Source organism: Pogona vitticeps, chromosome 2 (assembly GCF_051106095.1).
Source record: "Pogona vitticeps strain Pit_001003342236 chromosome 2, PviZW2.1, whole genome shotgun sequence".
NCBI classification, from domain to species: Eukaryota; Metazoa; Chordata; class Lepidosauria; order Squamata; family Agamidae; genus Pogona; species Pogona vitticeps.
In genome coordinates this window covers 128,513,989-128,531,305 of record NC_135784.1, presented here as the reverse complement: position 1 = coordinate 128,531,305, position 17,317 = coordinate 128,513,989, and the positions used below count along the sequence as shown (strand labels likewise).

Genomic DNA, 17,317 nt, shown 5'->3' with positions numbered 1-17,317 from the left:
GGCTACCATAATCACATGAGGAATAGAACACATTCAGTGCTGCAGGAGAGGAAATAACTTATTTCTCAGTGACAAATGTAGTTTAAATTTGAGCATATTTTGCGCCCCTCCAAAAAAAATCATAACACTCCTGGGAAATATGATATATGACACATGAAAAGAATTTATTAATAAAGCTAGAGAGAACAGATTGACTTAAGTATGTGCTTTGGGTTTGGAATTTACCGTAAGTCCAGGTTCTTCTGGAAACCCCAGTCGTGAAGCCCCTGGGAGGAAATTCCTCTGCCCATGTAACTGGTAGTCAGTTTGTGAGGACAGCATGTTGGGGAGAGGAAGAGAGAGAGAGATTTCTGTTTGTCTCACTTTCATTTTCAGAAAGCAGAGAGAACTGGATGATTTTTTCCTCATTTTTTCTGCAGCAGCATTCAATTCAGTTGATTTGAGTGCCTGTGTATGTGAAATATGTGCCATTATGTAGGATTTGAGTGGGTAGATCACAGTAGCATTAGAAAAAGAACGTAAACTATCTCAAATGCATGGATCCTGGCTGATGGGGAGTGAGGCACGAAAGTGGTGGAAGCTTTGCCTGCATACTAGAGGTCCCGCAGTAGTTGATAGCACTGAGTTACACCCCAACTCAGAGCAGAGCCCTTTATTTTCCCCATTTTCTTTTTCTTTCTTTTTTACAATTTGGGCATATACAAATGCATATAAATACTTCAGAACAGTCACATATGAATAAAAGCAGGTGGTCTACAAATCAGGTTGATTTGAATCATTTGCAATATGTAAAATAGATCATTCAGATCAAATTGAAGCCATTAGTATTTATATACCCCTAGAGTCACTCAAAATAAGAAGCCATAGCCTTAAGTTAAAAAGATGACCAAGGCTTTTAATGATAATACCTTTTCAGGGTCACTAATTAAAAGGTTTGACTGTGTGGACCACAACAAAGTATGTCAAGTTCTTAAAGAAATGGTTGTACCTGACAACTTTACCTGTCTCCTGAGAAATCTATATTTGGGACAGGAAGCAACAGTTAGAACTGGATATGGAACAACTGATTGGTTCAAAATTGGGAAAGGAGTATGACAAGGCTGTATATTGTCCCCTGGCCTATTTAACTTATATGCACAATACATCATGCCAAGGGAAGACTGGATGAATCCCAAGCCGGAATTAAGATTGCTGGAAGAAATATCAGCAACCTCCAATATGCAGACGATATCACTCCGATGGCAGAAAGTGAGAAGGAATTAAAGAACCTCTTAATGAGGGTGAAAGAGGAGAGCGCAAAAATGGTCTAAAGCTCAACATAAAAACAAAACAAAACGCCTAAGCTTATGTCCACTGGTCCCATCACCTCCTGGCAAATAGAAGGGGAAGCGATATGGAGGTAGTGACAGATTTTACTTTCTTGGGCTTCCTAATCACTGCAGATTGTGACAGCAGCCACGAAATTAAAAGACGCCTGCTTCTTGCGTGGAAAACGATGACAAATCTAGACAGCATTTTAAAAAGCAGAGACATCACCTTGCCGACAAAGGTCCGCATAGCCAAAGCTATGGTTTTTCCAGTAGCGATGTATGGAGGTGAGAGCTGGACCATAAAGAAAGTTGACCGCTGAGGAATTTATGCTTTTGAATTGTGGTGCTGGAGGAGGCTCTCGAGAGTCCCCTGGAGTGCAAGGAGAACAAACCTATCCATTCTAAAGGAAATTAACCCTGAGTGCTCATGGGAAGGACAGATCCTGAAGCTGAGGCTCCAATACTTTGGCCATCTCATGAGAAGACTCCCTGGAAAAGACCCTGATGTTGGGAAAGTATGAAGGCAACAGTCGAAAGGGACGTCAGAGGACGGGATGGTTGGACAGCGTCACAGAAGCAACCAACATGAATTTGACCAAACTCAGAGAGGCAGTGGAAGAGAGGAGGGCCTGGTGTGCACTGGTCCATGGGGTCATGATGACTCAGACACGACTTAATGACTAAACAACAACAATTAAAAGGTTACCATAAGTCCAAAGTGACTTTATGGCATATAATAAGAAGTACAAAATGTAAGGACTCGGATATGTGCAGATAAACATTAGTGAACAAATTATATTCAGGCATGAATGACATGTTTAGAAAGGGTAATCTATGGAGACAAGGATGGACAGATAAATAGATGAGTGAGAAGCACATTGTTGCTGTTATGACACATCAAGACATTTCCAAGTTATGACAACTGTATCGGTTAATGTCTTGCTCAGGACTTTCATACTAAACACCATGGCTTCTTTCCATCTCATGTAATACTTGTGCCAGGTTCTCCTGTTTTCCTATTGACTTTGATTTTTCTGAGCAGAGTTTTTTTCCTGTGCATCTTGTCTTTTCGAGACATCTAGAGTACAATAGCCTCAGTTTTGCCATTTTAGTTGCTAGTGAGAGTTCAGACTCGATTTGAATGAGAACCCCCATATTTGTCTTTCCGGCAGTCCATAAAGTTCTCGTCTCCTCCAACACTACATTTCTAATGAATTATTTTTTCCCCACCAGCTTTTTTGTTGTCCAGCTTTCTAACTGAGTATACATCACTAGAGTAAGGCAGATGGGCTTCTCTCAGATCACGATTTACAGGTCTCTTCCAAATCAGGTGTATTTGAAAAGCAGTAGACAAATGCTAAGCAATGTGCATCCCAGTTGACTTAATGTATTGCTTATTTAAATTATTTATAGCCCACTCTATATCACAAGATAGCATGGTGGGTTACAAAGGCATATAAAATAATTTTAAAATATAACGTCTTTAAAACAATTTACAATTAAACAATTTAAAGCACATAACATTAAAGCACACTGCCAAGATACTCACCCCACCAGAGGTGATAATCATTGTCATCGTCGTCATTATCCCCATCATCTTAGAACTGCAGAGCTGGAAGGGGCCTAAAGATCATCAAGTCCAGCCCCATGTTTTGACTTGGTGCCAAAATAATGCCAAAACCAGTCTCCCTCAAGCCCCAAAGGGGAGAGCATTCTACAGATAGGGTGCTACAGCCAACTTTGGGGAGATGGAAGATGTCACCTGAATCCTGATGTAGTTTGAAAGAACTTGCTTATGTCAAGTCATTGAAGCTGCATTGGTGTTTTGTTTTTTAATCTAATATTGATTTCATTTACCATATTTTTCCATGTATAAGATGTGCCCCCCCACTTTTCTAACCCAAAATTAAGAAATCTAAGTGGGGCTTAGCAAGTGTAGGGGGAAAGGGATCAAAGCACTGCAGGATCACTTAGGTATCTGCTTTCTCCCTTTGTCCTAAGCCCCACGGGGTTTAGCAAAATGAGGGGGAAAGGGATCAAAGCAATCCCGCAACTGCATGATCATTTTGATCGCTTTCCCCCCTTATACAGCTACGGGATTGCTTTGATTCTTCCCCCTCCTTTTGTTAAGCCCCATGGGACTTAGCAAGCAGAGGAGAAAGCAGGGATCAAAGCCATCCTGAAGCGCTTTGATCCCTGCTTTCCTTTTGCTAAGGATTAGCAAGTGGAGGGGAAAGCAGAGATCAAGGCCTTACAGGAACAATTTAATCCCTGCTTTCCTCTCCACTTGTTTTTGTACTCTCCTCAGCCTACTTCTGTCTATAAGACGACCCTCAATTTTTAGTCTAAAATTTTTAGACAAAAGTATAGTCTTATACATGGAAAAAATACGGTACATTGCACCTGAACAGCCTTCTTTGGATCACACAGAGATGTACAAAGATACTGGTTAACTAAGAAGAGCAGACTGGACAAACAGTGCTAAAACTTTGCAGTATCTCAGGATGGTTGTACAACACTGGGCTGCACTCAACAAAACAGCATGGCAGTGGCACTTCTGAAATGATCCACAAAGGGCTCCCATAGGAACAAGGTGCCTCGCTTGACGATGATAATGTGTTCTGTTAAAATTGCTGTTAAGCGAAATTGTCATCAAGCAAAACTAAAAAAACCATTGAAATGCATTGAAAACCATTCAATGCATTCCAATGGGCGAAATACCTCATCGTGCAGCGAAGATCCTCCGTAGGGCGGCCATTTTCCAATGCCTGTTAAGCGAGGAATCCGTCCTAAAAACAGCGGGGAGCCATTTTACACAACGGGTGGCCATTTTGCGATACACCGATCAGCTGTTTGGAAATCATCGTAATGCAAAAAACTGGTTCCCAAAGCAGGGAACCGATCGTGGTAAAACGATTTTTCCCTGTAGGAACATCGTTTTGTGATTGCAAAAAACCATCGTAAAGCGGATTCGTCGTTTAACGAGGGAATCGTTAAGTGAGGCACCACTGTATTTGTTTTGTACTTCCCCTTCTTAAACCCTGTATTTGAAAGGATGCCAAGTCTCTGTGGAGTGATGCCATCCATGTATTTCTACAATGGGACTTTAATGCCATTTTCTGAAAACAAATCAAGCTAACAAGGGCCCTTATTGCTGTTTTCTCTCATGAGGGTGGTTTTTTACAACTATTAAAAGCCTCAAAATTTGCACCTCATCATATGAAGCTATTGCATTTTGCTCAAAAAAAAAATCTAATTAAAGTTTCTCTAGTTAAGGTTTATGATTTTAACAGGAACGCAGACTGCACAATGCTGCTAATATGTGGCTATAATTAAAATTAGTGGGGCCCCCATTGCTAAACATCACATGTTAGCACGTGTTGCTTATCTAGAAGCCAGTACAACAAGTGGAAAAAAACACCCCTGCACATTGCAGCAAACAGGTAAGAAAAATATACATTTCTCAGGAGTCTTGTTTAAATAAGGATGCCTGACCTTGAACTACAGTATTAGAAAATATTAGTAAGAATAATAGTATTAGCTCATCAAATCCAAGCAAGTTGGAACCTGCTAGGCCTCCAAGGCAGCAATCAACTTCTAGAAACAAATACTCCTTTGCAAGAGTAGCAAGTTGGGTGAAACTGAGCATCCTAACTGTACTGGCTGAGGAAAATAAAGAGTAGTTTTAGATAAAAGAGACAGGTTCCTGGTCTTCAACAAAGAAACGTTAAGTAATTAAACAAATAGGAATGCCAGGAAGCATATGCATCAGTGGTGGTGAGGTGCACAAACAGTAGGACAAGGATGGAAAGCATCACAAAGAGGATGCTTCACATACTTTTTGTGTTTTCCCCCTACCAACTCTTTTTTGTAATGCAAGTCGAGATATTGTATTACAGCTATAAAATATGTAAGGAAAAATATGAGTGTTTTGGAGATTTGAGAGTAACGTCAGCTGTGCCACTGTGCTTCTAGAGGCTTTTTGGTTTCTCCTTTGAAATAAGACAAAGGATCCCCCCACAGTAATTACTTCAGAATCACTGTACACAGGGATTCAATCCTTTCCCTTCTGTTACTGCAAAAAGCTTTTAACCATGTAAAGGAAAATATGTAGAAACTGTGTATGTTTTTCCTCTTCACAGATAAGAACAGTCGAGGGAGCGCAGTGTGGGAAGATTAAAATAGTTTTTTACCTGTGTTTGGGGCTCCAATCTAAATCAGAACCACCAATGGGTTTTTAAAACAAACAAACAAAAACACAATGAAGGAAAGTGTGATTTCCCAGCAGCCTTTAAATGAGATGCAGCCTGTGGCAGAAATTATTCTCAAGCACTTTCCTCAATCAGAATGATTCTTATACAACATAGCATAAGATACAACTGATTTTTCTTGCCTTGGCGCTCAAATGATAACTTCTATGTCAGCACTGCTTACTTTATGACACATGAAACCAGATGCAGCACATCAGCCATATAACTGTGCCCTACCAGGTGCTTGCCATAGGCTTATTCCCCCCCCACCTGCCCATCTTTGCAGTTTCAAAAAGGCAGATAAAAGAGGTAACTTGCAGAACATCTGAGGACTTCACACACATAAGCTTGTGGTTTGCATTTACATTGGTGGGTCCCAAGTTTTGCACACCTGTATTTTTAGTTACAGAGAGATTGGTATCTCTATTACAACTGTAAAAATACTTCAATAAATCTCAATAGCATCTTGGCAGGGATTCCTTTCAGCACTCAATTCTTGATGAATGTTTGAATAATCAACAGCCTCCAGTGGGGAAGTTATTCAAGGTCCTTGCTTTCTACTTCTGTTCTATTAGAGGTCAGAAAAATGCTTAGTTTATTTCAGCAGTTCTTAACCTTTTCTCTACTACGGACCCACTTTAAATATCTTTTCTTGCTACGGACCACCAAGACTTATCTCAAGATTTAAAACTCTAAAGAGCATCAAATATTTATTTAAAGTATCTCATGAAGATGTATTCTCAAAGGCTGGGATCTGATGGTTGTTGTGGGTTTTTTGGGCTCTTTGGCCGTGTTCTGAAGGTTGTTCTTCCTAACATTTCACCAGTCTCTGTGGCTGGCATCTTCAGAGGACTGGAGAAGGAACTCTGTACAGACACATGCTGTCTCTCAGCCACTCAGCACCATTCACTTGCTTTTTCTCACCATATGCAGAAATGGCAAGCAGCTATTTGCTATCAAACAATTATTTTCATAAACAATTTTTACTTTTGTTTGTTTTTAATGGAGATGATAGGTTAGAAAAGCCAAATTTTACAGAAACAAGCAAGGAAAATGACAATTTTGTTCTATGTTTCCCTTTGTTTCTATTTTAACTGCTAAAGATCAAAATATTTCTCCAGGCCTTTGTGGATCCCCTGTGAGGACATAATGGGCCTCCAGGGGTCTGCAGACTACTGGTTAAGAACCTATGGTTTAGTTCAAACTCTCCAGAGAAGCCAATCGGACAAGCTTCCAGACTGGCTACAATTTTGAAGCCAACACTGGTTTATTTGGCTAGTTGAAAGAAAAACGCTTTTGAACATTTCTCTGAGTCTTTTATGAGAATTCCAAACCAGTATATCTGATCAAAACCATGAGCCAGTGTGTAGCAAAACATACCCTGGAAGGATACAGAACATGAAGTGTCAAATGTCACAAAACTGACAATTGTGCGCCACTTTACCTTGTAAGCAGCTGCCATTTTGAGCCAAGGCTGTGGAGGCAGTGTATAACCCTTTCCCTTTGGCCTCCCCGCCCCCACTCGAAATTGAAACACACCTTAGTAAAACAGGAACCAAGTTTCTAGAATTCTCTATTACTGAGCTGGAATGCAACAGTCATTTGTTCACTGAGGATGGAACATAAGGACAAGAGATACCTCTGCACAGCACAACAACAGTATGCTTTAATATTTTTTTAACTCCTTAGAGCAACTGCCAAAATACAAACGAGCAAATAAAGCAGGATAGAAACAACAAATGATAATAGTAAAAGTACTGACCATTCATATTGGTTAGAGGTATCAGAGGATTAATTCCTTATTATAATAAAGTGTTACTGTTTAAAGTATACAAATATTATTGTAAGTTTTTTGGTTTACTTTTTGAATTTTTGCTTTTGCTATTTGACTAATGTGTGATATAACTACTAATGATCTCAATTGCAATCACTGTAACCAATCCCCGATTTCCTGAAATAATGTATTCTTCTATGCCATTAGATTTATTATCTGCCAAGTAAATCTTGTAAAGATACTCTAAGAATAAAATTACGCCTACTTTTGTGGTTGATAGTTTTGGTTTCTCATTAAATGCCCTTCCTGGCTAGGTGATGCTGTGTAGCCAGTGACCATGCAGAGTATCATGTATTATGCAATGCTGGACAGCTCAGTGGTGTAGGTATCTGACTGCAGAACAAGACATTGAGAGTTGAATTTCCCACTCTGTCCTCCCTGACAGGAACTGAACTTGATGATTCCGAAAGTCCCTCTTCCAGCTGTACTGTGCTGAGATAATTCCACACACAAATAAAGACTGGCCCTTTACATCAACATTATTAGCTTGCATATTTAGAATGAAAGGATAGGAAATGAAAGCGGGGCAACGCCACCCCCCCCACTTAGAGAAGAATCCGGTGCCCCCCCCCCCCGCACCCAAATGATAACACCGGAGCTCCTAAGGCCTTATGGAAAAGGAAGGCGCTCAACGGCACCACCCCCGCCGCCAGCCAGCACCAGAACCGCCCTTCGTGGAGCGACTGGAAGCGAAGGCACCGCCGCGCGCTCTCCTCGAAAGCGGTCAAACGGCTTGCCCTCGTTCACCGGAAGTACCGCCCTCACCCCGCGGAAGTGAAACAAAACAGGGTCGGTGGTTACACGCCGGTCAAGATGGCGGCGCCTAGGAAGTCGTGCTGAGGGGAATGAAGGGCAGGGTGATCTTCGGGCTTCCTTCTCTGCCCCATCCATGCCGCGTCTTGCTTTGCACTCTCGCCGGCCCAGAGAGGCAATAAAGGAACTCAAGAGAGTCCCTGTTCTGGGGCTGTGAGGCGTGGCCGGGCGACAACGTGGAAGGTCAGTGCCCAGAGCCTCCGTTGATTTCTTTCTGAAGTGTTTTGGGGTTCGCGGCCAAGGGAGGATTGTTTGGCTTCCGTAATTTTGGGGAAGCTACTGGTTTTCTCCGTCTGTGCCTGTCGGCTTCTTCCGCATTAATCGCGGTTTCTGTCTTCCGGAGGGTCACTCGAGGTCAGGCGGCGCTGCCTCAGGCCGAGTCCAGGCACTGGCTTCCCTTGTTCGGTGTTTTTCATATTGACGTCTCCAGCCTTTCCTGACGAGGTCGGTGCTTTAACTGGAGCCCTTCCGCACGCAGAGTATGTGCTGCCTCTTGAATTATGGATAACGGGCTCAGGAATTATAGAACGGCAGAGCAGTTATTCGTTCCTCTCATTCCTGCAACATTTTGTTCCCTGATTTTTGTAAACGGAAAGGTGTGATTGGCAGCATTTTTCGCTAATATATGCATAGAGAGAGAGTTCTGTCCCAACAGACTTTGAGTGTTTTGCTCAAGGAGCTTATGATAGAAAATATACGTGGGGCTGGCATTGGAGAAAAATAATGTCGTACAAAGATAAATATCAGAAGTTTATTTTTATGTCATTTAAGTGTCTTTTTCATTAGCTTTAGTATGGGGACAGAAAAGGGAAGATTGTATGGTGGTGGTTCAGACGTTTCAAGGAAGACTAGGCCAAGAGAAAGTCTCTGCCCTTTTTGCCAGCAGAAAAAATAAAGTTGTGCTGTAAATGAAACTATTCATTTATTATTATTTTCTTTTCTATGTTGTCACTCTCTTGATGGTTCCAAAGATTTTTTTCTGTTCCATTAAATAGAACATTCCATCCTAAATGCTTACCAGTAGATCACATATTTGTAGGCCAAGCCTCTTGTGTACCCTAAAATCAGGACCTGATTAGTAGCAGATGGAAGGAGAAGTAAGAGACAATAATTTTCTTTCTGAGAGAACAGAAAATCTAAGGCTAGAAATCATTTATGTAGTACTAATCCAGATTACTAGGTACAGATGTGAAAGCTGAAATGGGAAAACAATAATTTGAAATATAGTGTTTTGGGGATACAGTATAGTGGACCACCAGAGAGACAAAAAAATGAGTACTAGGTAAAATCAAGTCTGAACTTTCATTAGAACCAAGCATGACTAAAATGAAACTATCATACTACTGAAAAGACATGCTAGAAAAAGCAGTTGTGGTAAGAAAATTGGAAAGCAATAGGAAAAGAGGAAGATCTGACATTTTATGCATTGACTCAATAAGGTCTTTAGTTTGGAAAACCTGAACAGGACTGTTAATCGTAAGGCCAGACCCTATCAGGAAGGACAGTAACCATTGATTTAATTATAGTTCAACACTACAGATGTTTAGATCCACTGAAGTTGTGAAAAACCAAAATTGTGAAAAACCAAAAATTTTGATGCTAATTAGTAGGTGTTGTTTTCTCTAGATTTTTTCATATGTATTGTTTTATTGCTCTAATTTCAAGAAAAAGATCACCTAAGAATTGCTTAATAGAGTATGACCAGTTGGTTCACGAGATAAGAAGTTTGGGGCAGGGGACTTATGAACTCCCATTTCAGTGTACTATTTCTTTTGCAGTTTATATTTTAATATGATCTACCAAAAGCATGTTTGATAACAGACCATATTTATAGCTTGAACCTTAAGTGGCGTTCTCTCCTGTTGAAATCAATAGGAGCGGCCTAGCATTGGCTTGGTCTGCAAACACAGGTGTTTCCTTGTGCAAAGAATATTTATTAAAAATCACATTAAGCACATAGTAAATGCTTAGGCCTTTGTAACAGATATTATTCTTTTTGTTTTCTTCATCACAAAGCATAAGATGGTTTATGTTAGAATTTGGTGTTTCTTGAAGTACCATGATGAATGCTGAGGTGAGAAAGATATGACTTCAGATCTACAGCTGAATTCATACTTAGGCTGGTTAAAAATGATAGGGAAAGGACAGTTGAGCTGGCCAGACTCTGATTTTTTTAAAAAGTGCCTCTGTCACAGATTCATAGTTCCAAGATCTAAGCCTAAAATTTTCCATTGATACTAAGGCAGAAATTCCCAACCTTAGGTCCCCAGATAGTTCTTAGACTCAAACTCCCGCAAGCCTTCGTAGTGGTGCTGGACAGGGTTTCTGGGAGTTGTAATCCAAGAACATCTGGGGACCCAAGCTGGAGAACCACTGCACAAAGGGAACTTTAGAGTCTGGTGGGAAGGAGCATTGCCACTGCGTATGTCTTCCCTCAGAAGGGGCATACACAGTGAGTCCAAGCCAACTTTGCTTTAAACAGATGAACACATTAAAGGAAGCATTCTCCATTCCATGGAAAGCAGGTTGCTTCTGTTAGTGTAGAAAAAAGCATTCTTACATGATGTCATTAGTCCTACAGTATTTGCTTTGCAGCTTAACCTAACCTTCCATAACTAAAATGATTGAAAGGGCTGGAGGATCTCTAACCTAACCTCAGCCCTTTGATCCTCCAGCCCTTTCATCACTGCTTTACCCCTGCTGGAAGATCAAAGGCTGCGATCCTGCAGCCCTTTCATGGCTGCTTTCTCCCTCCACTTCCTCAGCCCTTTGATCTTGCTTTTGTGCGGCTTGGGAAGTGGAAGGGGAAAGCAGTGATCAAATTTTCTTATTTGGGGTTGGAAAAGTGGGGGTCGTCTTATACATTATGTCATCTTATACATAGAAAAATACAGTAAATACAAATCTCCATAGAAGTGTTGCTACCACAAATAGGTTTTCACCAACTTTTTACCTAATTACCTTTTTAAAAAAAAGATAATATGAGTCTCTTACATTTAAAAAGTATTATTGTGTGCTTTGAATAAAATGTATATAGACATTAAAAATCATCTTACATAAAGGAATGCTTTTTGATGTGGAAAAACTTTTTTTCTGTAGTGATTCAATACAAGTTTCATGTAACAACTTGAGCAACTGAAGCACTAGAGTTAAAATATTGCCTTGGTTTTTTTCCTTTATTATCATGGGACTTTTTACAGTGACAATTAAAAATGAAGTTCTATAGCTGTCTTATGTCATAGTTTTTAAGATCAGCAATAAATGTACACATTGCGGCTGGTGTAGAGTTCCCCAACAATCCTCCTGACATGAATGCTCAGCTTTGGTGCTTCTTTTATGGCAGTGCCTGCTTTTATGTAAATATTCCATCCTGCTAATGCTTTTCTCATTATGATCAGTTTTCTAGCCAATGACAGTATCAGGAATGTAAAAGATTAGCTGGTGTATAGTTTGAAATGAAACACAAACATGATTCTCTTTGAATTTTGCAAGCTTGTATGCATCTCCTTTTTTCTCATTTATACTTGTTCTCCTGTGTATCTTTCTTATTTTGTTGATACTGAGCCTCTGTATTAGATCTGCTTCTAACCTTTCTGTAAATAAACAATTTTTTCTTACTTGTAGGAATATTTTTCCAGCATCTTCAAGAAGAAAGCCATGCAGCAAGTGCCTTGCAAGTTTATATTATTTCTCAGAGTCACCAAAGAAAAAAGGATTACATTTCAAAAGTTAAACTTCCTGAAGCAAAGGGTAAGCCAGTATAGAAATATGTGACACATCAGAAATATAGAGAAATATGATGACTTTGCTGTGTATACTTCCAATCCATATTTTAGTGCCCAACATTGCCAGGTACTTTGTACTTGCAAATGCAGTATAAAAAATATTTGACAAACCATCTTGAGAGGAGGTAGAGTTTGTGTGGATTACAGAAGTTGTAGTTGTGCAGTTAGTTCTAGTTAATCATGCGGAAGGAACACGTAAAAAAGATGTCCTTATCATCTCATGCTTCCAAATGTTGTTCTTTTTTTTAGAGTTAGACTTGTTGGCTTTTTCTCAGCTGGTGAAGATGTAGTGTGTATAAACCTCTATTTTGCTTTTTCAAAAAGGTAAAGGTTCCCCTTGACAATTTTTGTCCAGTCGTGTTCGACTCTAGGGGGCGGTGCTCATCCCCGTTTCCAAGCCATAGAGCCAGCGTTTTTTGTCCGAAGACAATCTTCCATGGTCACATGGCCAGTGCGACTTAGATACGGAATGCTGTTACCTTCCCACCGAGGTGGTCCCTATTTATCTACTTGCATTTGCATGCTTTCGAACCGCTAGGTTGGCGGAAGCTGGGACAAGCAACGGGCGTTCACTCCGTTGCGTGGATTCGATCTTATGACTGCTTGGTCTTCTGACCCTGCAGCACAGGCTTCTGTGGTTTAGCCCGCAGCGCCACCACGTCCCTTATTTTGCTTTTTTATTATGTTGCAAAATAGTAAATTTTAGCATGAATAAGGGAGATTGAATTTAAATGTAGATTCACATATTTTCAAAAATAAATGAATTACTGGTTTGTGGATTAACTGAGTGAAAGTTTTAGTTTCATTTTGAAGAATAAACTGTTATTAGAGGTAGGTAGTTTAAAGTTTCACTCACCCTTAACAACTCATGTTCCTAACATGGTGCTTTAGGAATGTTTTGGACTACAGATCTCGCCTGTTGTATTCATCATAGTTGAAACACAGATGAAGTCCAAAACATTGGGGGGAGGGTGCAGCATTGTGTTGGGGACGTTTGTGTAAGATAAAGGAGTGCCATTAGCTGGAAGTATCTGAAGTGAAATGCATTGGGCAAAACTGGGAAGTTATCTTGCACTCATTCACTGAGTTCTGTAGTATTTTCATAGAAGAATATATTCATATCCTGAGTGTAGAACCTATGATTTGAAGTAGCTTAAATGCCATTAAATGACTTACTGGTTCTCTTTTTCTCTTTCTTTTGGTTCTCTAGTATGTAACAGATCATAGTAAAGGACTCTTCCAGCAAGCAAAGCTGAAACCAGAATCAGTGACACCACCTTGCTTTGAAGGACAGCCAGAATCAGCTGCACCACCTTGCTGTGAAAGACAGCATTCAGTTCAGGAAGAAATAGTAGGCCATGTTGTGCCGTCAGTTTCACCTCTTCTTCCACCTTTGTCTGACAAACCAACGGTTAATGAAAGTAAAGTATGGAGGTCCACAGCAATCACTGACAGCACAGACATTGTAGTGAGACCTGCATCCAAGGAAGAGAAGCAGTGGAAAGAGATGAAGATTGAGCTGGATAGCTTACCAGGCATTTTGGCTCGTTTGTCCAAAATCAAACTCACAGGTATTAATGATACTTTTTTTTAATCTTTAGGAGACTGTTTTTATATGTCTGTTCCTCTTTCTGGTAGTTTTATTTTAAATGCTCATATGCTTCTCTTCTTGTTTGTATATGTTAATCTTACAAGTTTTCAGTAAATAGTATGGACTGCTAGCCACTCACTCCCATGTGTTGTATTTGAGATTATTGAAGTCCTAGAATCCTTGACAACATCTACTGTTTTATGTGAGGAACAGTTGTGTTAGAAGATAGTTTTTTATGCTTCTTGTGTTTTTATTTAAATTTAACACATGAGATTGATCTAAAGGCTGCACCAGAATTCTGCACCACTGTGGAATGGCTCACCCTTGTAGAACAGTAGAAATTGGTTTGCCTCTGTAATTTCTGGTTTTAATTTTGATATTTGTCTTTTTTTCAGTACGAGTAAACTTTGGATCTCTGACAATTGGAGACCAATGTTTTGAAAGATGGTCTAAGACTGAAAGGGTCATTTTTTGTGACCTTTCAAGGTTTTCTAGATATAGAATACACAGATGTGATTTGCCATTCTCTTCTTCTGAGGGATATTTTTTGATTTTTACTTAAATGCCTTCCAGCAGTGTCCATGCTCCAACACATAAATCTCCTCACTGATGTATGCATCTTTTATATAAAGTGCTGCTCCTCCTCTCTTCCTGTTTCATTTGTTCCTTTTAAATAAGTTATACCCTTCCATTACTATATTCCAGTTGGGTATCACTCCACCAGGTTTCAGTATATGATACTTGCCTCCCTGTGCTAAGAGTTCAAGCTTATCTTGTTGGTTTCTTATTCTCTGTGCATTGGGGCAGAAATATATGAAGCCATGAATCTGTCCCTCTAGATGCTTCATTGCTGCCCTTTCCCCTTGATTTGCAGGTCTCTGTTTCAGACACATAACTGGCATTGTTATCCCTGGTACCTGTTTCCATGGTGCCTGAAATATTGCAATTACTCTTTCTGGTGGGTTTCTGTTCAAAGCTCTCTAAACTAGGTTTGCAAGATTTCTGCCAAACATTTTCTCCCCAAGATATAACTCATCACGTGCAATGAGTTCTTCATGAAAATGCAAACCCAAGATGCCAGGTGGTTCATGATGTCAACATCTGTACAACTATTTATTTATTTATTTATTTATTCAATTTCTACCCCGCCCCTCTAGACAAGGTCTACTCGGGGCGGCTTACAAAAATTAAAACACATTAAAACAATATAGAAGAATAACTAACATAATGCAATTATTATAATTAATATTATCCAAGATGGCAACATTAAGAACCAGAAAAAAGGGGGAAGGAACTTAGGTGACTGGGGGGAAGGCCTGTCTGAATAACCATGTTTTTAGTTGGTTTTTGAACACACCCAGCGAGGGTGCCAGCCGAATTTCAGTGGGAAGTGTGTTCCACAGCCGAGGGGCAACTGCCGAGAAGGCCCGGTTTCTTGTTTTCTCCTTCCGGGCCTCCCTCGGCGTCAGTCCCCTCAGCCGTCCCTGCTGGCTATGTCGGGTGACTCGGGTAGATCTGGGTGGGAGGAGGCGATCTGCCAAATATTGAGGTCCCAAACCGTTTAGGGCTTTATATGTAATCATTAATACTTTGAAGTCAATGCGGAAACGAATAGGTAACCTGCTGGCTTCCATTATAGTTGACTATTTCCCCGGGCCTCAATGACAGGAAAGCAGGATGACCTGTGCTCTGAGGTCCCTCTGTTTCCTCTTCAGAGGACCATAGTCATTTGCAGTACACTAGGAAGTGTGTCTGAGTCCCCTGGACTGCAAAGAGAAAAAACCTATCCATTTTAAATGAAATCAACCCTGAGTGCTCACTGGAAGGACAGATCCTAAAGCTGAGTGTGACCGAGGAGTCACCAGTGTGCCGTCCTCCAGGAGGACAGCAGCTGCATAGAGGGGGTGTTGGTAGAGATAGAACAGGAGGATGAAGTGTGGAAGGAGATGTTAAAAGTCTGCTTGGCTGAAGATAAGGGGGAGGAGTGAGATTTGATTGCCTGGGAGGAGGTGTTAAAAGAGGGGGAAAGTGTGGGCGTTTTCAGAATAACAGATGAACCGAGAGGGAGAAAAAGGGATCAGGCGGTTCAGAACGAACAAGGCTTGGAGCAGGAGGATGTGATAGGATTGCTTAAAGACTTTCCAAATCTGCGAACGGGAGGTGGCTTGCTTCCTGATCCACTGGGCAACAAGGCTGCGAGTGAGTGTTACAAACCCTTAGAATGGACCAGCGTGGGGGGAGGAAGGTGATCCGTCCCAGTCCCTCTTTGATCCAACAAACCCGAGAAGGGGACTGGGTGAGATACCCCTGCTGTGGGACAATTTGTGCAGTGCGGAGTACCCCTATGAGACCCATGACAGATCGGGAGCACTTTGGATCGCCCCGGATGTGAAGAGTGACCTTGCAACTCCTGAGCTGAAGTTCTGTAGTTATAAGTTACTGCCGGAGTTAAGTTTGTTAGACCCGTCCGAAACTAAGGAATTAGATGTGGTGAAGAATAAAAGAGACACTGTTAAAGTTTTAAACTCACCTCCGACTCTTATTCCCGCGCAAACCTCGGGCCCGCCCATGGCTAAAGATGAACCTGATCACACTGAGGCTCCAATGCTTTGGCCATCACACGAGAAGAGAGGACTCCCTGGAAAAGCCCCTGATGTTGGGAAAGTGTGAAGGCAGGAGGAGAAGGGGACGACAGAGGATGAGATGGTTGGACAGTGTCATTGAAGCGACCAACATGAATTTGACACAACTCCAGGAAGCAGTGGAAGACAGGAGGGCCTGGTGTGCTTTCATCCATGGAGTCATAAAGGGGAGCGCAGTGGCTGGAGTGCAGTGCCTGTGGCTGTGCTTTTCACTAAACATGGGAGCTGACTGCTCGGCAGCTGAGTGGGAAGAGTCGTCTTCCCTCCTTGCTGGAGTGGTTGGCTGTAGGGAGAGGCAGGGCAGCACCAGCAGGATTATGTCTGTGATTAGTGTGATATTGCTGACGTCAGCCACGTGTGCCGAGGAACCCAGTAAATGGACTGGGCTGGTTTTGGGAGCACGGGGAACGACTGCTGGGACATTTGTCCTGGTGGGCTTCGTATTTGTCTCTCCCAGGAGACAAATACAAAGCTCCCATGTCTACTTTCCATTATCGCCTGTTTTTTTTCTACAGTGGGAGCTCAATTACTCATAGGGCTCATGACCAGCAATACCACCTGTATCTGCGCAGCACACTTATTTTATATGGAAGATGTTTTGCTGCTTTTGGGAGAGGAGATTGTTAAACCACTGCACCTTGTTACAAAGGGTAAAAGCAGACCCTGGGAACATGTATAATAGCCATTGAAGTGAAGATTGTTCCCTTGAAATGCCTTGTTCTCTCATCTCCAGCTGAAGAAGTAGAATTGAGAAATTTTGTGAGCATTTGTGACTGCAGTTCTCTGGAGGCAACCATTTATTTATATGTTTAATGTTTTTATCATGCTATTCTGTCTACATCTGTTTTTTTTTAAACACAGCAACAATTTATCAAAATTAAAAGTAGAGCCTTAATATTAGAAAGATGTCAGGTTAAAACACACAATTAAACACCAGTAAAGGTTTAACTGACCAAAAATATTTTACCTCTAGCCTTCTTTGACAGATAATTCCATATCCAGAGTGCTACCAAAGTAAAGGCTCCTTTATGTGTTCCCGTAAACCAAATGCAGTTTCATATTAGGGCCTAGTTCAGACCTACAGTCTCAACC

At 41.1% G+C, this 17,317-nt stretch overlaps 1 protein-coding gene across 2 annotated transcripts in view; it reads left to right on the top strand.

Annotated features, from left to right (window-relative positions):
* The first annotated feature begins 8,165 nt into the window (after window positions 1-8,165).
* The window catches only part of COX10 (cytochrome c oxidase assembly factor heme A:farnesyltransferase COX10), a 132,937-nt gene continuing 123,785 nt past the window's right edge, over window positions 8,166-17,317 (top strand). The window contains exons 1-3 of one of the 2 annotated variants that reach the window (XM_072990414.2): window positions 8,166-8,390; window positions 11,832-11,957; window positions 13,203-13,563. In XM_072990414.2, the coding sequence (XP_072846515.2) occupies window positions 11,865-11,957; window positions 13,203-13,563 (454 nt within the window). In that variant the 5' untranslated portion in view covers window positions 8,166-8,390; window positions 11,832-11,864. The remainder of the gene's footprint in view (window positions 8,391-11,831; window positions 11,958-13,202; window positions 13,564-17,317) is intronic. The other variant, XM_072990413.2, reaches the window with a different exon arrangement.